The 26,158-nt window shown below is 39.8% G+C and overlaps 1 protein-coding gene across 8 annotated transcripts in view; it reads left to right on the top strand.

Annotated features, from left to right (window-relative positions):
• The window catches only part of LOC128638537 (cyclin-dependent kinase 11B), a 120,378-nt gene extending 103,463 nt beyond the window's left edge, over positions 1-16,915 (top strand). For all 8 annotated transcript variants that reach the window (XM_053690554.1, XM_053690549.1, XM_053690555.1 and 5 more), the window contains 3 exons: positions 15,075-15,223; positions 15,929-16,118; positions 16,563-16,915. In XM_053690554.1, coding sequence (XP_053546529.1) covers positions 15,075-15,223; positions 15,929-16,118; positions 16,563-16,655 — 432 coding nt within the window. In that variant the 3' untranslated portion in view covers positions 16,656-16,915. The remainder of the gene's footprint in view (positions 1-15,074; positions 15,224-15,928; positions 16,119-16,562) is intronic.
• Positions 16,916-26,158: the final 9,243 nt, after the last annotated feature.

Below are 26,158 nucleotides of genomic sequence, written 5' to 3'. Positions count from 1 at the left end.
CTGCAAACGGCAGTATCGAAAGTGATCCATGCCTTACCACATTCTGCTAAGCGCAAGTGTAGGGCGTATCATGGCTGCCCAACCCAGGGGTTGTCTACGCCTATGGAAATATCAGAGGCGTTATGCGATGACGAGGCCCACTCTGACTCTTCAGAGGAGGCTCCTTCTGGGTCAGTCCGGGTCATCTTATCCTCCAGCTGTGGAGGAGCCTGACTTTAGGTTTAGGATAGAGAATTTGTGCTTTTTGCTGAAGCAAGTGCTGGCTACTCTTGAGGTTCTGGAACCAAAGCTTCCGGAGGAACCTTCGATTCCTAAGCTTGATAAGGTATACGAGGACAGGGTGGTGCCTCAGACCTTCCCGGTTCCTGTTAAGATGGCTAACATTAAGAATCAATGGGAGCGATTAGGTTCTTCCTTTCTTTTACAAAGATATGACGAGTCCACGGATTTCATCCTTACTTGTGGGATATTAACCTCCTGCTAACAGGAAGTGGCAAAGAGCACCACAGCAGAGCTGTATATATAGCCCCTCCCCTTCCCCTCCACCCTCAGTCATTCTCTTTGCCTGTGTTATACTAGGAAGACATGGTAAAGTGAGGTGTTAGTTTTAGTTTCTTCAATCAAGAAGTTTTTTATTTTAAATGGTACCGGTGCATACTATTTTCCTCAGGGGGATATGGAAGAAGATTTCTGCCCTGAGGTTTGATGATCTTCGCATTTGTAACTAAGATCCACGCTGGTTCCCACAAGACTTCTGAAGGTAACCATGAGACATCTTCAGTGTGGAGACCGGTTTCATGCTACAATTAGCATTAAGGTATGTGCAGCCTTTTTTTTCTGGGGAGACTTGGTGTATCAGAACTGGCTGGCATTATTTCCCTGTATGGGAATGGGGTAAGCAGTAAAACCTATTTTTATAAGAGTGGTGTTTCTTCAGGCTTAGCAGCAGCAAACAGTAACTCGGTGGCTCCTGGATTGTGTAGCTGGTCTGAAGGGTTGGAAACTGGATTCGAAATACCCTGGGGGCAGGTAGGCGCCACAGCAGAGCTGTGGCGAGGTGCAGAGTATATTTTTATCTATCTTTTGACTACATGTTGATATAAGTACTTCTAAAGCCTTATTTCTGCCCTTGCTTCTGAGTTCAGTAATTTTTGGATTAACCAACGATATTAAGTTAAATTTGGGAATAATTTAACGTTTTTTGTGCATTTTAGAAAAATTGTTCACTTTTTCTTTTCTTAAAGGCACAGTACACGTTTTTTTCTAATGTTTATTTTATGCTATAAATAAGTGTTTAATCGACTTTTGTGGTATTATTAGTCTGTTCAACATGTCTGACATTGAGGTTTCTCATTGTTCTATGTGTTTAGAAGCTATTGTGTAACTTTTGTACTGAAAGGGCTTTAAAATGTAAAAAGCATATTTTAAATAAAGTAAGTGTGCCTAGGGATGATTCTCCGTCTGAAGAGAATCAGGATATGCCATCCAATTCTCCCCAAGTGTCACAACCTTTTATGCCCACACAAGCGACGCCTAGTACTTCTAGTGCGTCTAATTCCTTTACTCTGCAGGAGATGGCTGCAGTTATGTCAACTATCCTTACAGAGGTATTGTCTAAATTACCAGTGTTGCAGGGTAAACGCAGTAGGTCAAGTATTAATGTAAATACTGAATCCTCTGATGCTTTATTAGCTATTTCCGATGTTCCCTCACAGTGCTCTGAGTTGGGGATCAGGGAATTGCTGTCTGAGGGTGAAATTTCTGATTCGGGGAATGTTTTGCCTCAGACAGATTCGGATGCTATGTCATTTAAATTTAAGCTTGAACACCTCTGCCTGTTGCTTAGGGAGGTTTTAGCGACTCTGGATGATTGTGATCCTATTGTGATTCCTCCAGAGAAATTGTGTAAAATGGATAAATATTTGGAAGTTCCTACTTACACTGATGTTTTTCCGGTTCCTAAGAGAATTTCGGAAATTATTAGTAAGGAATGGGATAGACCAGGTATACCGTTTTCTCCCTCTCCTAATTTTAAGAAAATGTTTCCTATATCAGATACCATTCGGGACTCATGGCAAACGGTCCCTAAGGTAGAGGGAGCTAAGTGTACTACTATACCCATTGAGGATAGTTGTGCTTTCAAGGATCCTATGGATAAGAAATTAGAGGGTCTACTAAAGATATTATTTGTTAATCAGGGATTTCTTTTCCAACCTATGGCTTGCATTGTTCCAGTAACTACTGCAGCAGCTTTTTGGTTTGAGGCTCTAGAAGAGTCTCTTAAGGTTGAGACTTCATTAGATGACATTCTAGATAGAATTAAGGCTCTTAAGCTAGCTAATTCTTTTATTACTGATGCCACTTTTCAAATTGCTAAATTAGCGGCAAAAAATGTAAAATTTACTATTTTAGCACGTAGAGCATTGTGGCTCAAATCTTGGTCTGCTGATGTGTCATCAAAACATAAGCTTTTAGCTATTCCCTTTAAAGGTAAGACCCTTTTTGGGCCAGCATTGAAGGAGATCATTTCTGATATTACAGGAGGTAAGGGCCATGCCCTACCTCAGGATAGGTCGGTTAAAATGAGGGGTAAACAGAATAATTTTCGTTTCTTTCGGAACTTTAAAGGAGGACCCCCCGCTTCTTCTTCCACTTCCACAAAGCAGCATGAAGGGGTGGCCCCCGATCCGGGACCGGATCTAGTAGCGGGCAGACTTTCTTTCTTTGCTCAGGCTTGGGCAAGAGATTTTCAGGATTCCTGGGCACTAGAAATAGTGACCCACGGTTATCAATTGGAATTCAAGGATTTTCTCCCAAGAGGGAGAGTTCATCTTTCAAAATTATCTGAAAACCAGATAAAGAGAGAGGCGTTTTTCCGCTGTGTAAAAGACCTTTTTACTATGGGAGTAATCTGTCCTGTTCCAAAATTGGAACAGGGACAGGGGTTTTACTCAAACCTATTTGTGGTCCCCAGAAAAGAGGGAACGTTCAGACCCATCTTAGACCTCAAGTGTCTAAACAAATTTCTAAGAATTTCCATCATTCTAGATGGAGACAATTTGAACGATTTTGCCAATGATCCAGGAGGGTCAATATGACTACTGTGGATTTGAAGGATGCTTACCTTCATATTCCAATCCACAAAGATCATCATTGGTTTCTAAGGTTTGCTTTCTTGGACAAACATTATCAGTTCGTGGCTCTTCCTTTCGGGTTGGCCACAGCACGCAGAATCTTCACAAAGGTTCTAGGGTCTCTTTTGGCGGTTCTCAGACCGCAAGGGATAGCGGTGGCGCCTTATCTGGACGATATTCTGATTCAGGCATCAACATATCTGACAAAATCTCACACGGACATAGTGTTGTGTTTTCTGAGAACTCACGGCTGGAAGGTGAACTTAAAGAAGAGTTTACTTGTTCCACAGACGAGGGTTCCTTTCTTGGGAACTCTGATAGACCCGGTAGCCATGAAAGTATTTCTGACGGAGGTCAGAAAATCAAAGATTTTGAATGCTTGCCGAGCACTTCTGTCCATTCCTCGGCCATCAGTGGCTCAGTGTATGGAGGTAATCGGATTAATGGTAGTGGCAATGGACATCGTTCCGTTTGCTCGCTTTCATCTCAGACCACCGCAACTGTGCATGCTCGGTCAGTGGAATGGGGATTATGCGGATTTATCTCCAAAGATAATTCTGGATCAAGAGACCAAAAACTCTCTACTTTGGTGGTTGTCGCCAGATCATCTGTCCCAGGGGACTTGTTTCCGCAGACCCTCGTGGGTGATGGTGACAACAGATGCCAGCCTTCTGGGCTGGGGTGCAGTTTGGAACTCCCTGAAGGCTCAGGGTGTTTGGACTCAGGTGGAGTCTCTACTTCCAATCAATATTCTGGAACTGAGAGCAATATTCAATGCGCTTCAGGCGTGGCCTCAGTTGGCTTCGGCCAAATTCATCAGATTCCAGTCGGACAACATAACGACTGTGGCATATGTCAATCATCAGGGGGGGAACAAGGAGTTCCTTAGCGATGATAGAAGTATCCAAGATAATCAGTTGTGCAGAGGCCCTCTCTTGTCATCTGTCAGCGATCTACATCCCAGGGGTAGAGAACTGGGAAGCAGATTTTCTAAGTCGACAGACTTTTCATCCGGGGGAGTGGGAACTTCACCCGGAGGTATTTGCCTCATTGATTCTCAGATGGGGCAGACCGGATTCAGTGATCCTGATAGCGCCTACGTGGCCACGCAGGACTTGGTATGTGGATCTAGTGGACATGTCCTCTCTGCCACCGTGGAAACTTCCGTTGAGACAGGACCTTGTCATTCAAGGTCCTTTCCAACATCCAAATCTAATTTCTCTGCAACTGACTGCGTGGAGATTGAACGCTTGATTTTATTGAAGCGAGGATTCTCTGATTCAGTTATCAATACTTTGATACAGGCTAGAAAGCCTGTCACTAGTAAGATCTATCATAAGATATGGCGTAAATATGTTTATTGGTGTGAATCCAAGGGTTACTCATGGAGTAAAGTTAGGATTCCTAGGATTTTGTCTTTTCTCCAAGAAGGATTGGAGAAAGGGTTATCAGCAAGTTCCTTAAAGGGACAAATTTCAGCTTTGTCAATTCTGTTTCACAAACGTTTGGCAAATGTATCAGATGTTCAGTCTTTTTGTCAGGCTCTATCTAGAATTAAGCCTGTATTTAGACCTATTACTCCTCCCTGGAGTTTGAATTTAGTTCTTCGAGTTCTGCAAGGGGTTCCGTTTGAACCTATGCATTCCATAGATATATTATCTTGGAAAGTTCTGTTTTTGGTTGCTATTTCTTCTGCTCGAAGAGTTTCTGAGCTTTCAGCATTACATTGTGATTCGCCTTATCTCATATTTCATTCTGATAAGGTGGTTTTACGTGGGTTCCTTCCTAAGGTTGTTTCGAATAAACATATTAATCAGGAAATTGTTGTTCCTTCCTTGTGTCCTAATCCTTCTTCTAAGGAGGAGCATCTGTTACATGACTTGGACGTGGTCCGTGCCTTAAAGTTTTACTTACAGGCAACTAAGGATTTCTGTCAATCATCTTCATTATTCATTGTTTATTCTGGAAAGCGTAGGGGTCAGAAAGCTACGGCTACCTCTCTTTCTTTTTGGCTGAGAAGTATCATCCGCCTGGCATATGAGACTGCTGGACAGCAGCCTCCTGAAAGAATTACGGCTCATTCTACTAGGGCTGTGGCTTCCACATGGGCTTTTAAAAAACGATGCATCTGTGGAACAGATTTGTAAGGCTGCAACTTGCTCGTCCCTTCACACTTTTTCCAAATTTTACAAATTTGATACTTTTGCTTCTTCTGAGGCTATCTTTGGGAGACAGGTTCTTCAAGTAGTGTGCCTTCCGTTTAGGTTCCTGTCTTGTCCCTCCCTTTCATCCGTGTCCTATTGCTTTGGTATTGGTTTCCCACAAGTAAGGATGAAATCCGTGGACTCGTCATATCTTTGTAAAAGAAAACTAAATTTATGCTTAACTGATAAATTACTTTCTTTTACTATATGACGAGTCCACGGCCCTCCCTGTTATTTTAAGATAGGTTTATTTTATTTTTTGAAAACTTCAGTCACCTCTGCACCTTTTTAGCCTTTCCTTTTCTCTTCCTATAACCTTCGGCCGAATGACTGAGGGTGGAGGGGAAGGGGAGAGGCTATATATACAGCTCTGCTGTGGTGCTCTTTGCCACTTCCTGTTAGCAGGAGGTTAATATCCCACAAGTAAGGATGAAATCCGTGGACTAGTCATATCGTAAAAGAAAGTAATTTATCAGGTAAGCATAAATTTAGTTTTTCCCCTTCTTCCTTTAAGAAACTGTTCCCCGTCCCGGACTCTCAACTCGAGCTATGGGGGACTCCCTAAGGTGGATGGTGCTATTTCCACGCTCGCGAAGCCGACAACTATTCCTCTCGAGGATAGTTTGCCATTTAAAGAGCCCATGGATAAAAAGTTGGAAAACATGTTAAGGAAAATGTTTCAGCACACAGGGTTTGTTTTCCAACCGGCAGCGGCTGTAGCCGCGGTTGCCGGAGCTGCAACATATTGGTGTAAATCCCTGTGTGATATGGTCGTGAGGGAGACTTCCGTCGACGAGATACAGAAATAAGATTAAGGTGTTGAGGGTCGCCAATTCTTTCATTTGTGACGGCAATATGCAAATTATTCGCCTGAACGCAAAGGTTTCAGGATTCTCCGTTTTAGCTTGCAGGGCTCTGTGGCTAAAGTCTTGGTCTGCGGACATGACCTCTAAGTCAAGGCTGTTGTCCCTGACTTTGCAAGGAAAGATTCTGTTCGTCCAGGATTGGATTCGATCATATCCACGGTTACGGGAGGCAAGGGAGCTTTCCTACCGCAGGATAAGGCGGCTAAGCCTAAAATATCTACTTTTTGTCCCTTTCGTGCGGACAAGACCCAGCGCCAGTAGCCTGCCGTGAAAGCTGATCAGACCTCTTCAATTGTGCATGTTGAGACAGTGGAACGGCGATCTTTCAGATCTATCTCAGCGGATATCCATGGATGCTCGGACCAGGGACTTCCCTCTCTTGGTGTATCCGTTTGCAGCATCTGTCCCTGGGGACATCCTTCTTGAGACTGTCCTGGGAGATTGTGACCACATACGCGAGTCTCGCAGGATAGGGAGCTGTTTGGGATGCCAGGATGGCACAAGGAAAATGGACCCGGGAGGAGTCTCTCCTTCCGATAAATATTCTGGAACATCGGGCAATTTACCATGCTCTGAGGGCGTGGCCTCCTCTGGGGTCATTTGGCTTCATCAGATTCCAGACCAACAACATTACCTCGGTGGCTTACATCAACCATCAGGGGGGTGCGAGGAGCTCCTTAGCAATGAGGGAGGTGTCTCAGATTTTGGAGTGGGCGGAGTCCCACAGCTGCTCGCTTTCAGCGATCCACAATCCAGGTGTGGACAACTGGGCAGCGGACTTTCTCAGCAGGTAATCCTTCCATCCGGGGGAATGGTCTCTTCACCCCAAAGTTCGTAGATTTGTCTCAGATGGGTAACGCCGGAAATAGATCTCATGGCGTCCAGACTCAATTGCAAGCTACCCCGATACGGGTCGACATTGAGGGATTACCAGGCAGAGCTGATAGATGCCTTAGTGGTACCTTGGGGTTTCAGCCTAGCTTACATTTACACTTCTACCTCGTGTAGTGGGACGCATCAAACAGGAATGAGCTTTCACCTTTACCACTTCTACCTCGTGTAGTGGCACGCATCAAACAGGAGTTAGCTTCAGCCATCCTGATTGCTCCATCGTGGCCGTGGAGGACGTGGTTTGCGGATCTGGTGGGGATGTCATCCTCTCCACCATGGAGGTTACCCTGTCGCAGGGATCTACTTGAACAGGGTCCCTTTCAGCATTAAAATCTCGTTTCTCCAAGGCTGACTGCGTGGAGATTGAACGCTTAGTCTTATCCAAGAGAGGTTTTTTTGAGAGTGTGATTGACACTTTAGTTCAGGCAAGGAAGCCAGTCACTCGTCGCATCTTCCCTAAGGTGTGGAGGACTTACTTGTCCTAGTGTGAGAAGCATGGATATCCTTGGCACAAGGTGAAGGTATCCAGGATTCTGTTATTTCTCCAGAAGGGTTTGGAGAATGGTCTTGCTGCTAGTTCCTTAAAGGGACAGATTTCAGCATTATCAGTCTTGTTGTACAGGAGACTCGCTGAGCTTCCTGAAATTCAATCTTTCGTTCAGGCTCTGTCTAGAATCAGGCCTGTATTTAGGCAGTCTGCTCCCCCATGGAGCTTAAACTTGGTCCTTTAGGTATTGCAGTGGGTTCTGTTTGAGCTTATGCATTCCATTGACATTAAGATTCTGTCCTGGAATGTTCTCTTCTTGTTGGCTATTGCATCGGCACGTGAGGATCTGAGCTCGCTGCCTTTCAATTCGAGCCTCCTTACCTGGTTTTTCATGCGGATAAGGCGGTTCTTCGCACCGGTTTGGGGTTTCTTCCCAAGGTGGTATCTAACCGTAACATCAATCAGGAAATAATTGTTTGTTCTTTGTGTCCTAACCCTTCGTCTTCTAAGGAGAGGTTACTTCATAATCTGGATGTGGTTCGTGCCTTGAAGTTCTATCTTCAGGCTACAAGGGATTTTAAACAGTCTACATCTCTGTTTGTGGTGTATTCCGGGAAGAGCATGGGGCAGAGGGCCTCTTCTACTATTTTGTCTTTTTGGTTGAGGAGTTTGATTCGCTTGGCCTATGAGACAGCGGGACATAAGCCTCCTCAGAGGATCACGGCTCATTCAGCTAGAGCTGTGGCTTTGTCTTGGGCCTTCAAGAATGAAGCCTCTATGGAACAGATTTGTAAGGTGGCTACCTGGTCCTCCTTTCACACTTTTACAAAGTTTTACAAATTTGATATTTTTGCTTCTGCGGAAGCTTTTTTGGGGAGAGAGGTTTTGCAGGCTGTGATGCCCTCAGATTAGGCAAATAGAAAAAAGAAATATCCAAATGAACATTAAAAAATATCTGCTCAAAACAATTTATGCCCGGACCAAATAATATATATTATAGGTCAATGCTCCCATGCAGCCAGGCTCCTCAATTATGCCTTGAGTATATATTGTAAAATTAACTCTGTTTCAATTACTGCATATTTGAATCCCTTCTCCTCTTGGTCAAGTACATTCCGTAATACAGTCAATTTAATATCATCTTAATTTATATACTCTGTGAACAAAGTTTAATCCTCCTGGTAGAACTGACAAACCGTGAGAATAAAGGCTGTATGTGAATTAATCATGTACAGTTGCTTGTAATGCATACGTGTCTTACCCAGTAGTCCCGGAATCCAAGCTCTCGCCTAGATGTCCCTCTGTTACTCCTCTGATAGCAATCGATTAGGCGGCAGCTCCCGGACTCCTGTCCGTCCACTCCACGTGGATTGAGCGTTCTCCGTCACCTTGCCACTCCGATGACCTCACTTCCTTGGCAACCGTTTGTATTACCGGATCTCTAGGGGCTTGATGGGTCTCCAGGGACTACGGGGACTCCGTATCTTTCATTCACCGCTCACCGTCCTCTGCTATGAGTATTAGATCCTGGATAGTTGAATTGTCCACACACAAAAATTGCGATATCCAAGAGGAGGATTCCTATGTCAGGAACCGTTAAGCAAATGCCAGCGTAAGAACTGTCCGGGCGGCAGTGCAGCTTCAGCAAAAAAGTGACAATGTTATAAAGCAAGATAGCCAGTAGCCGATTCCAATGTTTAAAATTTTACTTTTATTCTCAATTAAAATTTAAAACATGGAGGGTAGAGTACCCAAAAATTCAAAAACAGACTGACATGTTTCGACTTAGCGCCGTATTCATAGTCCATAAAACTTAACACACACACTGATGTTTAAAAACCCACCTCTTGTTTTTGATTGGTGGAAATGTTAATTGCACAAATTTAAAGGTACAATAAAAAGTTCTTGTATATAACATTAGTATGCCATGAGCTAAGATGAAAAAAAAATGTGTATGTATATATATATATATATATATATATATATATATATATATATATATATATATATATATATATATATATATATATATATGTATATGTGTGTATATATATATATATATATATATATATATATATATACACCTAGGTACACAGGATTTTAAGTACTATGCCTATTGCTTATTTGGATATACTCTAGAAATGCAAAAACTGCAGATATTGCCAAAAATGCATGAAATTTGTGAGAAAAATGTGTACAGATTCAAATTGAATAAAGGACCTTATATAATATATTCGCGACATACATCATTCAATAACGGATGAATTAATCATCACATGTCACATATGATAAATATAAAAACATATACTAAAAAACTTTGTTGAATGGTTTTTGTGGTAATCTTGACTACTCTAAATTTGATTTGGTTTTGCAGAAAGTTATTTTGGAGATAAAGGAAGAGATTGTAGAAACCAAACATGCTAAGTTTATAAGGGACAAGTCAGATTATGACAGTGGTAAAATATATATTTGGAACAGAAACCAAAGATTCAATTATAGGCGAAATTATAATGCTAACAGAGGACACAGGAGAGGCAGGAGTAGAACGCATAGAGGCAGAGGTAACAGATCAGTGACATTTTCGGAAAGTGAGGCAGAATCTGGAGATGATACACAGTCAGGAAATGAGGACAGTTTACAACAGGATGAGGTTGTCGCTAGAAATACTTATTATAATAGAGGTGCAGCGAGGGGCAGAACCCACATGAATATGGATGTGAGACAGGGCCCCAATAGAGCACATGCGACACAACATCCGGCTCAGCCTAGAGTACATGCACAATACGAACAACAACATAGAAGGTACCAACCAACAAATCATCAAATGCATCCCCATGAACAGCAGAGCATTAGTACATTGGGAGTTAGGGATGAGGAATTTAGTCAAATGGAACAGGTTTTTCATATGGAGGGACAGGTACACAAGTACCCCAACAACAACAAGGGAGGTATCCCACAAGGCAGACTAGAGTACCCTCAAAATAGAAACCGTCATAAATCTATCTGATCATGTATTAACTAAGGAGGAGTCTAAAGTACTCAGCCTAGGTTTGGGTTTTGTACCAACTGCTAATTTCAACCTATTTCAGACAATGTTAGACCTTAAAGGGACAGTATACACTCATTTTCATATAACTGCATGTAATAGACATGACTATAAAGAATAAGATGCACAGATACTGATATAAAAATCCAGTATAAAAATGTTTAAAAACTTACTTAGAACCTCTTAGTTTAGCTCTGTTGAAAAGGTAGCTGGAAAGCCCACTGCAAGTGGGAAATAAGACACTCCCCCCCCCTCCCCCTTCTTTTGCATATGAAAAGACCCTTTACACAAACAGGAGCAAGCTGGAGAAGGTAGCTGATGGTAATCACATAAAACTTTGGGGCTTGGTTAGGGGTCTGAAAATCAGAGCAATGTTCTTTAAAAATAAGCAAAACTATACATTTTTAAAAAAAAAAACTTTATGGGCTATATAAATAGATCATCTACAAAACATTTATGCAAAGAAAAAATGAGTGTATAATGTCCCTTTAATAAATTTGTTCGCAACATAACACTCTGTAAACATTTCTCGTCTATGAATACAAACACTGATATTACGCCTCCTCAGGTGTCAGACAATATTAATGTCTATCAAGATTTCAATTCCAAGAAACTTGTGACCACATTGCTTTGAAAGGGTTAGAACAAGAAAGTGGGGTGTCAAATGACAGTAGTCGAATTACTACTAAGGTGAAATACAAAAATCCCTCTGAATTCTACCCATTGCAAAGCAGAGGTAACATCATAGAAACATTCTATAAAAGGGTTGAAACAGATTTGAGGCTACTCAATAAAAATAAAAAAAACTGTGAAATGGAATTTAAATAGATTGGAACAACAGACACTAAAATCGTTAGGTGACAATCCAAACATTGTTATCAAGCAGGCGGACAAGGGGGGCTCAGTGGTCTTGATGAATAGTTCAGATTATATTGATGAGGCATTAAGACAGTTGAATAATGCCAACAATTATGAGAAACTCCCCAGTAATCCTACCACTACTTTTCAGCGTCAACTTGTGCACCTTTTGGATGGGGCACTGGAGGATGGCTTTATTGACCAAGATACTAGTCAATATTTGTATGTGAAGGATCCAGTCACCCCAATATTCCATCATTTGCCGAAGGTGCACAAGTCGACTGATAACATTCAGGGGAGACCCATTGTTAGTGGGATAGGATCAATGTTAGAACATTTGTCAGAATGGCTTGATGACCTTTTACAGCCATTGGTGAAGTCCCTCCCGAGTTACATCAGGGATTCTAAGCATATCCTGAATATTGTAGAGCGGACCGAGTGGACACATGACTCAGGGTGGCTCACCGTTGATGTTGTTGGGTTGTATTCTTGCATACCCCACAGTCTAGGTTTGAAAGCAATAGAATATTTTTTAAAAAATAATACAGCACACGATGTGCCATTCATAGAGTTCACACTTGAGGTAACTGAATTCCTATTATCCTATAATTTTTTCCAGTTTGAAGGAGAGTTCTATCTGCAGAAATGTGGGACCGCAATGGGCGCTAAGTTCGCCCCCACATACGCTAATTTGTTCATGGGCTGGTGGGAGAGGTCCCACATTTATGCAGATAGTAACCCATTCAGGTCGGCAATCAAAATATACCATTGTTTCATAGATGACCTGTTGTTCATCTGGGAAGACAGCGAAGACAGAGCGAAAAGATTTATTGAATATTTGAATCTGAACGAGCTTAACCTACAATTTACTTTTGAATTTGACAAGTCCAAAGTATGTTACTTGGACTTGAAGTTAAAGGGCTGGCACATGGAAAATATCACTTCAGAAGTATTTAGAAAACTGATTTCAGGTAACAGCCTTTTGCACGCGAAGAGCTTTCATCCCCGGCATGTGCCATATTCAGTGGCCAAGGGACAGTTCGTTCGTTTAAAGAGAAATTGTACGTTAGAAAGCGACTTTGAAAAACATGCTGATTCCTTATATAAAAGACTAAGGGATAGAGGTTATAGCCCTAATGTACTTGACAGAGCAAAAAGAGAGGTTACCAGTATGGACCGGGAGGTGTTGCTCAGAGACAAAATGAAGCCCAAACATGTAACGGAACGTAAACTGACATTTGTTACAGAATACTGTGAACAATATCAGGATATCTGTAACATTATACGTGGTCATTTTAGGCTGCTTGTAGCTGACGATGGCCTGACTGATGCAGTGAAGAAGGGCTGTAGGTTCTCCTACAGGAGAAATAAATCTATAGGAAGTATGGTTTCTCCTTCACTACTCAAAAAATCAACACCAGTGTCCCAATCATCTTGGCTTACACATAGAGGTACCTACAGATGTGGCTACACACAATGTAAGGCTTGCGAACATGTTAAGGTGGGCACATCATTCCGGTCATATGTGACTGGGGAGACATTTGATGTTACCTCTTGCCTAAATTGCAGATCCACTTTCTGTATCTACCTACTATGGTGCTCAATTTGCAACCTGCAATATATAGGACTTACCACAAGGGAAGTACGCTCACGCATTTGTGAGCATTTGTCCACTATTAATGTGGGGAAGATAAGTACCCCATTGGTGGACCACTTTGTGAGGACCCATGATAAAAATTGTGATTCACTCAAATGGATGATCATAGAGAAGGTTCAGACCCAGAGGAGGGGGGCAAATACCAGGTTTTATCCAGACAAGAAATGTATTGGATTTTCAGACTTCAGACCAAGGTGCCCTTTGGTCTGAACTCTGAGTATGACTTTATCAATCACTGGCATTAGATTTGACCCTCCCCCTTCTCTCAAGGGTGAATGAATGCACATGATATTATGGATTATATGGTTCACATGTTTTACATGTGTCTTGTTTATGCTCAAATCAATGCACTCTATGGGAACCTTTGTGATATGCCGTGACATGCAGTCTGTTCAAAGACAAAAAGTTTTTTAGTATATGTTTTTATATTTATCATATATGACATGTGATGATTAATTCATCCGTTATTGAATGATGTATGTCGCGAATATATTATATAAGGTCCTTTATTCAATTTGAATCTGTACACATTTTTCTCACAAATTTCATGCATTTTTGGCAATATCTGCAGTTTTTGCATTTCTAGAGTATATCCAAATAAGCAAGTAATATTAAGTAGGATGTTCCTAGTTTCTTCCAACAAAGTAAAAGTTTTGAATATGAAGCCAGGGTAATAGGATTAGTGCATATTTAATTACACATTATGTTTATAAACTGGCTCAACTAAAACATCTCCAGATAGGCCTAGTACTTAAAATCCTATGTACCTAGGTGTGTGTGTGTATATATATATATATATATATATATATATATATATATATATATATATATATATATATATATATATATGTGTGTGTGTGTGTATATATATATATATATATATATATATATATATATGTGTGTGTGTATATATATATATATATATGTGTGTGTGTGTGTATATATATATATATATATATATATATGTGTGTGTGTGTGTATATATATATATATATATATATATATATATATATACACATATATACATATATATTTTTTTCATCTTAGCTCATGGCATACTAATGTTATATACAAGAACTTTTTATTGTACCTTTAAATTTGTGCAATTAACATTTCCACCAATCAAAAACAAGAGGTGGGTTTTTAAACATCAGTGTGTGTGTTAAGTTTTATGGACTATGAATACGGCGCTAAGCCGAAACATGTCAGTCTGTTTTTGAATTTTTGGGTACTCTACCCTCCATGTTTTAAATTTTAATTGAGAATAAAAGTTAAATTTTAAACATTGGAATCGGCTACTGGCTATCTTGCTTTATAACATTGCCCTCAGTGTTTCATTCAGTGTCCTCTAAAGCTTGGGTTTATGTTTCCCAAAAGTAATGAATGAAGCCGTGGACTCTCCTCCCCTTTAGATGGAAAACATAAATTATGCTTACCTGACGATTTCATTTCCATCGTGGGGAGGAGAGTCCAAGGATCCCGCCCGTAACTCCAGTTGGCGGACCTAAATTGAATTTATCTTCTGGCACCTTTTATACCCTGATATTTCTCCTACTGTTCCTTGTTCCCTCGGCAGAATGACTGGGGGATGAGGAGAGTGGGAGAGGTATTTAAGCCTTTGGCTGGGATGTATTTGCCTTCTCCTGGTGGCTAGGTTCTTTATTCCCAAAAGTAATGAATGATTGAAGCCGTGAACTCTCCTCCCCATGATGGAAATTAAATTATCATGTAAGCATAATTTGTTTTTCTTTAAAATCCTGCTAATAAAATAGGTGGTTTAAGCAGCATTTAGGGAAAAATAGGTTACAGAATTTAGATAAATGGTCTGGATAACTCACTTTTATTGTGTAAATTAAGGCTATATCAAGAATGTGATGATTATTTATTTTTGTTGATATATAATTGATTGTGGTAATTTTACTGTTCTGCAGGATCTTGGAACTCCAAGTGAGAAAATCTGGCCTGGGTACAATGAACTTCCAGCAGTCAAGAAGATGACCTTTACAGACTATCCGTACAACAACCTCAGAAAGAGATTTGGCGCTCTTCTTTCAGACCAAGGATTTGATCTAATGAACAAGTATGTAGGGCATTTATCAGGGATACCAAAAAATTGTCATCTTTTCAATTTTGCTTTGGTGTAGTTCTTAAAGGGACAGTTAAGTCAAAAGCATACTTAAGGGATACTGAACCCAATTTTTTTATTTCATGATTCAGATAGAGCATGCAATTTTAAGCGGCTTTCTAATTTACTCCTATTAGCAATTTTTCTTCATTCTCTTGCTATCTTTATTTGAAAAGAAAGAATGTAGGTTTAGAAGCCGACCCATTTTTGGTTCACAACCTGGGTTGTCCTTGCTGATTGGACAGCAACAATAAAGAAGTGCTTCCCAGGGTGCTGAACCAAAAATTGGCTGGCTCCTTAGCTTAGATGCCTTATTTTTCAAATAAAGATAGCAAGAGAACAAAGAAAACTTGATAATAGGAGTAAATTAGAAATTAAAATTACATGCTCTATCTGATCCATGAAAGAAATAAATTGGGTTTAGTGTCCCTTTAGGCAGGCTTGGGAGCAGCAGTACTTTACTGGGAGCTAGTTGGTGACTGGTGGCTGCACATATATGCATCTTGTCATTGACTCACTAGATGTGCATTGCTGCTCTGTCAACAGAAGATACAAAGAGAATAAAGCTCTTTTCATAATAGAAGTAAACTGAAAAGTTGTTTAAAATGACGTCCCTTTAATGCATTTTCCTCCTCTTATTTCTATACATATGAATTGCAGGTTCCTGACTTACTGTCCAGCCAAGAGAATCAGTGCAGAAGATGGCTTAAAGCATGAATATTTTCGTGAAACTCCTCTGCCCATCGACCCATCAATGTTCCCCACATGGCCAGCTAAAAGTGAGCAGCAGAGGGTTAAACGTGGCACTAGTCCCCGTCCCCCAGAAGGTGGACTGGGGTATAGCCAGCTGGTGAGTAGATTTGCTTGCAAGTGTCATTCCAATGAAAGTTCTAAAGACGGCTTGTAACTTTTCATACTAACCAGGTTGTTAGATGAAGTCCCAGCAATATTTAGTCAATAATTGTTTGCAGTTCCTTAAAGCAGGGAATGCTTGTTGTCAAGAATTATTATACTGCTAAACAGAAAACAGGTATTTGGCATCAGTTAAATTCTGCTCTTCCATATGAACAAAGTCAATTTGATGATTTAAAATAAATTGGAAAGTATTTTTAAAATGGGTTTGTAGGTCGATATTCTAATAAAATTCTTTGCATTATGTATATGTGTGTTTCTTGGCTTAACGTTTTATTGAACCATGACCCTATTGACATGCAGTAGTTTTTCTTAGCCACTAGGTGGTACACGTTTCTTTTCTAAGGTTTTTCTATAATATCTTCATATTTCTTTTTGTCAGGGTGATGATGATCTGAAAGATACTGGATTTCATTTGACTACTACTAATCAAGGAGCTTCAGCTGCCGGCCCTGGATTCAGCCTCAAGTTTTAAATGAACTCTAAGGAAAACCACCTCACTATCTTTTTAGACTTGGGACTATGTTTTTCTTTGTTATTGTTGCTGCAAACCTTGACGACCCCTTGCATCTATTCAAATACTGTTGCAGCTAAACATATGGCAGAAATGAATACTCAAAAGGGGACCTAAATGCATAAGCAAGGACTTACGGAAATATATTAAAAGAAAAAGTCTTTGACTTATTTATTTTTCATTACTGTAAATTTGTAGAATTAAAACCTTTTATTGTTTAACATGTTCATGTCATTAATTTCTAGGTCTTCTGCCATGTAGTGAATATCAGTAAACTGTAAAGCCTTATGGTACATTTTGTACTGAATCTTGCACTCTGTATCTTTAAAGTACAATTGCATGTATTTATATATAAAGAAATATTTCATACATGTCTGATATTTAGCATAGATGTGTATATAGCCTTCTGCCCACTTAAATTCAGTGGAATTTCCCAAAAAATGTATACCCCCCCCCTCTTCCTCTCTGATGGCTCCATTTTGCCTCTTTCAGCTTGAGAGGTAGGTTTGGGTAAAAAGGTCTGCTTTACTACCTTGCAGCGTTTTCTTCCCTGGTGCAGTTTAACTTTCTATGCACAGTTTTGGTTATTTCCTGCTACACAACAAAAAAGTTTAGGGATAAGAGGAAGAGCTTGCACGTGTTTAGCATTCTGGTGATCCTCAAATTAGTAAAAGTAATTACTGTTTTCCTGTCAGGGCTGTGCACCAGTATTCAAACCCCACACCTTCTCAGAGAGTCAGCAATGGCATTTAAGACACAAATCAAGTCTTCAGACACAGTACATACCACTGCCAGCATTCTGAGCTTGTATAATTGTGCACGGACCCTCACAGCTTATGTGCCAATGAAAAACAGTAGCTTTTACTAGAAGCATTTTTGTTAATGGAAATAAAGTGCAAACATGCTTCTATTTAAAGGAATATTCCAGCCAAAATTGGAAACGACATGGATGTATTTCGGTATTAAACAGAAGCATTTCTGTAATATACATGTATTAGCAAAAATGCTTGTAATAAAAGCTATAGCGGTTTCAAAAGTGTATTTAAGTATGCACTGTGCACCGGCATTTTAAACACAGCACTTGCTCAGAGAGCCTAAGGTGCTTTTACCATCTGGTAATGACTCAATTTAATTGCTGACATGATACAAGCCCCACTGATTATCTGAGCAGCTGCATTATTTAAAATGTGCGTGCAGTGACTATCTAGCTATGCTTCACATGCACGTGAAAAATGTTAACACTAAAACAGTGATATATTTTACTAGAAGCATTTTTGGCAATACATATTTATTGCCAATATGTTTCTATTCAAATATGTAATAAATCTGTGCTTTTAATTTTTTTTTTTTTTTTTTTAAATATTTTTATTTGTTTGAGGAAAACACATAAAACAGAATTATCATACAAAGACAACATTTTGAAAAGTATGAATACAAGGAAATAACAGCAATCATCAACGTCAGAATCTAATGTTGTACAACATTTCACATAAAGCGAAGAGAAGAAAGAGATAGTATCTTCCTCAATTTTATATTAATAGTAAGTAAGTGGGGATATATATATGCTCTCATAGGGTAGTTTGGCGAGGCGTAATGTGGCGAGGAACGGAGAAGAGGATGAGGAGCCAGCAATGGGTTAGGAAAGGGACTTAGGAGAGGGTGAGTACTATGATAAGGCTGTAGTATCTAATGTTGATGGTATATGGAGTCAGATATAAGTGGTTAAGGTCCTAACAATGTAGAATTAGTTTAGTTAGAGAATTTTTCCCACCAAGGGGCCCAAGTAGCATGATAAAAATCTAGTTTATTAATGGCTGAGTGGGAGTGGGCTTCCATCTTAGATATGTATGTAATTGACAGTAGCTAAAATCTGTGGGGTGCTAGGAGGAGAGGCTTGTTTCCAGGCTTTTGCGATTTCTAACTTAATGGCCATCAAAACATAAATAGACCAGGCTTTCTGTGTAGGTGTGAGGGCCGGGAAGTTGAGGTGGAGTAAACCAATTTGGGGGTTAAGCTGTATAAATATGCCTAAAAAATGTTTCCCTTTTTTTTTTAATGTAGTCATGTTTCTATATGTCAGAGCATTTTATTACTGCCCTATTGCTTGCATATAACGATGTGCTGCAGTGTGGTTAAACACATACAGTAGATGAAGTCAGCTCTAGAGGAGCAATGCGTTACTAGGAGCTAGCTGTACAGATCTTGTGAGCCAATGACACAGGCATACGTGCCCAGCCACTTAGTAAACTGAAAAGTTGCCACAAATAGAATGCTCTATCTGAAGCACGAAAGTTTGTCCCAAAGGAGCAAAGTCTTGTAAAAAAATGCTCTGCTTTGCAAATCTATTGTTGTCACTATTCAGAATGGTACAATAATCAGCCACTGAATAGAGGGACAGCAGAAAAGCTTCTTATTGCAATCACTGGTACTTAACAAGGGACATGAAACCCAAACATTTTATTTCATGGATCAGACAGAACATACAACTCTAAACAACCTTCCAATCTACTTCTATTATCCAGTCTGCTTTGTTCTGTTAGTATCCTTTGTTGAAAAGCATACCAGACTAGGGATTGGTGGCTGAACACATATGCCTCTTATCAATGGCCTTACCAATGTGCTTAGCTAGCTCCCAGTAGTAAACTGCTGCACCTACAATAAAGTGGATAAAGCAAAATTGATTATAGAATATATCTAAATCATGAAAGAAAAATGATGGGTTTCACCTGTCTGCTCCTCATTCTATAGCCCCAGCCTTCCAACCCGCACACATAAATCTATAGTCAGATACACAGCTCTATTCAGCTCTATCCAGAGATTTTTTGGGGACCAGAGTTATTTGCTTTGTGCTCACAAATCTCTGTCACTTTAAACTGTGGCATGCAGGTCACCTGCTCCTGTTAATGTTACATAACTCATGTGTCACCCCCACTCGTACTTTGTCCCTTTGCTTCCTTCGATCAGCTATTTTTTTTACTTGAGAAGCACTTACTTGCCAGGTAAGTAGCAATAACAATTATTTAGCATTAATTTAGTGTCATTAAACAAGTTAATACAGTTCCTTGTTATTGTTAATTTAAATTAATTTGCGATTAGTTTGTATAAAGATATTCCCTTCTGCTCAGCACCTTTGTTAGTGGAATAGTAAATAATATAGCACACCTGGGGTAAAACTCATCTCTACACAAGAGAATGTGCTATATTTGGGTAAGTGGTTTGTTAATTATTGCAGTGAGGAGGAACAGTACCCTAACTAGCTGCTACTGTAGCAAGCAGAATGTCTTTTATGTCATTTCAGTATTATAGCTGACTTATTAAGGCTCAGATTGTTCCTGCAAGCTGCATATTTCAGCAAGGGACAGGAAAGCACAAAAAGTAAACAATATGACAGATTAGAGCATTTTATTGCACTATTGTTTCCTTAATATCTGCAAAATGGATAAACACATAGGTAAAGTCAACTGCAGAGCAGTAATGAACTACTAGTATCTAGCTGAACACACCTAGCGAGCCAATGACAAGAGGAATATTTGTGCAGTCACCAATCAGCAGCTAGCCCCCCCCCACTAATGCATTGTTGCTTTTAGCCTATCTAAGTATGCTTTATACAAAGAGCACAAAGTAAATTCGACAACAGGAGCAAACAGGAAAGTCTTATGCTCTATTTGAACGGCAAAAAAAATATTTTTGACCTTTATATCCCTATGAACTTTAATAGTTTGAAAAGAGCATGTGATTTCATAAGAAGTTCCTATTCACGGCTACCATCCAATCTACCTTGTTCTCGTGGTAACATTTTTGATGCAGTATCACATGAGAGATTATTGTACAAAATCTGGGACTGGGAATATCTGAATAAAAATCTATCAAAGACAGGGAACAATGTGTTGTAGTAAATCGATCCTACTTAGATTGCACAAAAGTAATGATTGGGCCCCTAAGGATCAGTGCAGGGTTGTGATCTTTTTAATATTTTTATAAATGGCTTGAAGGAAGAGTTAAATAGCAACATCTATATTTTTGCAGATTATACAAAGTTGTGCAATGTGATTAAGTCAGTGTAAAATGTAATTGCTCTGCAAGGGGATTTACAAAAATTGAAGGAATGGGCTGGTAAATGGCAAATGAGTTTTTTTTTTTTTTTTTTTTTTTTTTTTTTTTACAGTGCAAATAATACATTCTTCAAAGACCGCCCTTTACAGTTCGCTTATCTTACAAAGTCATGTGATTCCCTTATCCCAATTACAACAATATATTTTTTTTAGGATCTCACCTGCTGATTCAGGTTTCATTGATAAAACTCTAAACAGGTTAAGTGTGTCATCAAAACTCGATCATACCAAAGTAAATGCTGCTGCTGCTGCGCCGCAAATCCCCTTCAGTTTCATGCTTCTCTACCCCAACTGTACGATAAGTGTCTGGGGTGATCCTGCTTACGTGAGGTGCCTAAATTGACCCTAGATACTCTTCCCATAAAAACACCATAGAGTGAAAGTCATCAATGCGATTACTGTGCTGATAGTGATATTTTTCCAATGATAGTACTCTACTGACCTGTTCTCTCCAGTCTTGTACACTGGGAACCTTTGTCTGTTTCCAAAGTCTAGGTATCAGTTGTCTAGCACAATTTAACATAATATATAGTAGCATCGCTCTCAGTTTGCATTTTATTTTAGGTGTCTTATTTAATAAGAGTACAAACGGGCTGCATTCTAAATGAATAGCTATTACCTTTTCTATCTCTGAGTGCAAGTTGATCCAATATGTTTTTATAAAGGGACAGTTCCACCATATGTGGGACATATTTCCCTCTTGCCCACATGCCCTCCAACATTGAGTGTTAGCACTTGGGTAAATTCTAGACAACCTTTTGGGAGTTAAGTACCATCTGATGAGTACTTTCAGATTGGTCTCTGTGGCATTCATGGAAGATGGGGCTTTCCCCATTTGCTGAAAAATTGTCTGCCACTCGTTTGGTGTTAAGGACTCTTGCAATTCTCTCTCCCATACCTTAGTGTATGTGGGTAGTTGGGTGGAGTGCATTGTCACTAATAACTTGTATGACTGGGATAACCCTTTTTTCGATGTGCCTGTGGAGTAGCATATTGATTCGAATGTGGTTAATGGCCTTATTAGGTCTCTTTTCTCCCTGTTGTGGTTAATATAATGTGACAGTTGGAAGTATTCATACCAGTTCTGACCTACAAAAATATTTCTGTCCGTCATTTCTTTTCTAGTCAAGAGTTTCCCTTTATCTAAGCAAGTATATGTCGGTACACAACAGTGAATGTTCGTGGTTTCTTCCTTTATTTTGTAGTGTCCTAATGGGGAGTCAGTGTTTGCCAGTAGAGGAGTTAATGGGCCTGGGATAGATGAAATGTCTTTTTTATTTTTTAATATTGTGTCCCATACATCAAAGGTTTCTGCTACTATGGTTGGAGGTGAACTACAAAGTCTCCTACGCGATTTATTGAGCCAACACTGGCTCCCCAGGCTGGCCACACCGGTCAGATTGTGTTCTAACTTTACCCATTCCTTATTGTCTGAATGTTTACACCAATCTATAATTCTGGTTAGCATGGTCGCCTGTTTGTAATAAAGAAGGTTGGGAACTCCCAGGCCTCCTGTATATCTATCCCTGTATAAAATTTTCTTTGAAACTCTCGGCATTTTGCTCTGCCAGACAAATGAGTTTACATTAGCCTGGAGCCTATTCAAGTATGTTTTGGGTAATGTGATGGGTACCGTTTGAAAGATATATAGTATTCTTGGTAAGAATGACATCTTAAAGGCCTGTATCCTACCGAGCAAGGACAGGCATTTAGTTTTCCATCTATTAATCTCTACTTGTAGTTCTTTTAGCAGTTTCTCGTAGTTTAATGTATAAAGTTCCTCCTTTGTTCTTGCTATTTGCGTACCCAGGTATGTTAGGGAATGTTTTTGGATAGAGAAATGCAATTGGCTGCTAATATGTTGAAGGAGTGTATCAGATACTGCCACTCCTAATACCTCTGATTTAGTTATGTTAATTTTAAAATAGGAATGGGAGCTAAATAGGTCAAATTCCAATTGTAATGCTTTTAAAGATGATAGCGGATTGGTCAACGTCAATAAGATGTCGTCTGCATAGAGCGACAGTTTGTAGTCCACATTTTGGATCTTAAGGCCCTCTATTGCAGGGTTCTGGCGTATTTTGGAGGCCAAAACCTCCATAGCTAACACAAATAGTAAGGGGGATAGTGGGCATCCCTGCCTGGTGCCGTTTCTAATATTTATGCTGTTTGATAGGGAGTCATTTAATCTAACCTTAGCTGTGGGATTATCATATAATGCAAGAATCTTATTAAGCATATGTGGCCCTATTCCAAATTTAATGAGAGTTTGCTGTAGAAATGCCCAATTCAGCCTATCAAAGGCTTTCTCAGCGTCAATCCCTAGGAAAATCGCAGGTATCTTCTCTCTATGAACATAGTCCATGAGATCTATAGTTTTCACCGTATTGTCCCTTGCTTCGCGGCGCGGGACGAACCCAGCTTGGTTTAAGTGCACCAAGCCAGGTAGGAATCTGTTTAATCTCGCGGCTAACACCTTCGCAAATATTTTTATGTCTACATTTAGTAGTGATATAGGCCTATAATTTGATGGGTAGGTCGCTGGTTTCCCAGGTTTAGGGAGTACCGTAATATGTGCTTCTAGCATATTAGGTGGGAATGTGGTATCCTTGGATATTTGATTAAAAATCTTCTGCAGGTGGGGTAGTAGAATCGGGGAGAATGTTTTATAATACTGTGCTGTGTAGCCATCTGGGCCTGGACTCTTTCCCATGTTTAAACTTTTGATGGCTGATATTATCTCTCCTGACGATATTGGGTTTTCTAAATCCTCTTTTTGCTCTGCTGATAATTGGGGAAGTTTACAATTCTCTAAATAGGATAGCATATCAGGTAGTGTAGTATTATGTGTTTCCTCCCTGTCAATATTGTATAATTTCGAGTAATAGGATTCGAATTGGGCTAAAATATCTGGTGTAGTTTTTACCTTTTGTTTATTGGGTGTATTGATGTCATGAATATATGTTTTATATTTTTTGAGTTTTAGTGCCCTCGCCAGTAATTTCCCACTCCTATTGCTTTCATAGTGATATCTCTGCTTAATTTTTAATGTCATTAGGTTGTGTTCTTTATTTAATAGGTCTTTCAGGGCATCTCTAGCTTTTTGTAGTTCCCCTAGTACCTGTACGTTTTGTGGATCCTGTTTATGTTTATATTCTACGTTAGACAATGTGTTTGTGAGGTCATTATAGTGTTGTCTGGATGTTTTCTTCATGTGCGATTTAAATTTGATGAATTCGCCCCTCATATAACATTTATGTGCTTCCCACACCATGAATGGATTGCTATCTTCCCGGTTGTTTATTGTGAAGTACTCTTTCAATGAACTAGTAAATTTCTCGGCGTATAGGGGAATATTTAGTAGGGAATCATCTAGTTTCCAAGTGAAGGGTTGGGTTGGTGTATTTGGCCATTTAAGTCGTGTAATCACCGCAGAGTGGTCTGACCATGTCGTGTGAGAGATCTTTGAGTGACATATAGTTGTTAGGCCTGCTTGGTTAGTCAAAATGTAGTCTATTCGACTGTAGGTGTGATGTGGTAGTGAGAAGAAAGTATAGTCTTTTTTAGAGGGATTTACAAACCTCCATACATCATATAAGTTATAGTCTCTCATCAGTTTCCCTAGGTATCTAGTCGCCTGTGTCGTGGGTCTGTTTATTTTGTGTGAACTATCAATATGTGGGTCTATTGTGGTATTAAGATCCCCACCTATGAAGGTAACCCCCCTGGAGAAATCTATTATTTTATTGAAGATCTTTTTGAGGAATGGGAGTTGGCGTACGTTTGGTGCATATATATTTATCAGAGTCACTGGGCTGCCGAATAGAAGCCCGAAGACCCCTAGAAACCTACCCTCATTGTCCGAGGTGGTCTGAATGTGCTTGAAGGGGATATCTTTATGTATCAGAATACTAACTCCACATTTCTTAGTTTCTGCAGAGCTATGAAAGTGTTGGGAATAGCGTGACCCAAAGTATCTAGGTTCACTCTTTTTTCTAAAATGGGTCTCTTGGAGGAAAACAATGTCCCCTTTCTTTCTGTACAGATCTAATAGTGCTATTGATCTCTTCTGTGGGGAATTTAAGCCCTTTGCATTTTGAGATATTATGGTAATCGGTTTACTCATTTTATCCATCTCTAATTGTGGGTTGTGCTAGGGTAACTGTTTGTGTTGTGACCCTTGGGAGTAGTTTTATGTTCTGAGTGTAAGCAGCGGCGCAGCAGTTATTCTACAAGTTAGAATCAAAGAACAGCAAAAAAAGAGGAGAAAAACAAAAACAAAAAGATGACACCAAAAATAAGCTGTGCTTTTAATTTTTGACTGGAATGTCCCTTTAAGATTGAAAGACAACCATGCGCATTTTAGTTTTGACCTTTTTATTCCTTTAAAGCACAATGTTCAGAGAACAGCTCAAAGATACAGAAATTCTGAGAATGTAAAAATAAGTAAATAACTTCTGCTGTGCTAAGTGAACCTTTAAAAATTGTCCATATAGAAAGTCTGATTCTGTGAGATGTCCATCAAATAATTTTTTTCTAATGACACAGTGAGTCCATGCATCATCCTCAATTACTTTTGGGGAATATCACTCCTGGCCAGCAGGAGGAGGCAAAGAGCACCACAGCAAAGCTATTACTTCCCTACCCACAATCCCCAGTCATTCTCTTTGCCTGCAGTGCAAGGAGGAGGTGAAGTTTAAGTGTCTGATGATACATTTTTCTTCAAGATATTATTTTAAAGCAGAGTAGGTTTGCTCTGATCTTTTCTGGGGTCTAGCCATAGTCCATGTCAGTCTCTTCAGTAGGGCAGTGGTGGCTTTTGAGCACTTGTGAAGTACAATCCTCACTGTGCTTTCCAGATATTTTGCTGCCCTATTCATAAAGCCCCTAAGTAAGCTTACTCGGATTCTTTCTTCTTCCACAGGTCCATGTGAGGTATGGGATCCTCTCAAACCAGGTGAGCTGTCCTGCTGCCGGACAGACTGTCTTGAGGTAAGTGCCATATTTATGTTTCTTGGAAAAGGAGAATTTGGAACTTCTGCAGCTAGGTGCTGTTTAACAGGGACGTTTAATTTTACCCAGTTAAGAAAGGGTTAATCTTTTGGCAGTGTTCAGGGTACTGGAGACAGTGACGGGTAGATATTTATTTAATATTGGTGGCTGTGTGTTTTCGTTCTTGTTAAGATCCGGGCTGAACTTTTGTGTATCATGTTTTTAACTGTAATACTGCTCCGTTATGTCTGTGGGACCGCTTCTTGCAAAAGGGGGAGGATCCTTGCTAGTGGGCGGTTAATTCCGTTGGCTTTTTCTGGGGCTCTGTCGGCTGCAGAATAGTGACGCAGATGTCGGCTG

This window comes from Bombina bombina, chromosome 8 (genome assembly GCF_027579735.1).
Source record: "Bombina bombina isolate aBomBom1 chromosome 8, aBomBom1.pri, whole genome shotgun sequence".
Taxonomy (NCBI): Eukaryota; Metazoa; Chordata; class Amphibia; order Anura; family Bombinatoridae; genus Bombina; species Bombina bombina.
Note: the sequence above shows the minus strand (reverse complement) of the source record. Positions and strands in the feature narration are given on the sequence as shown.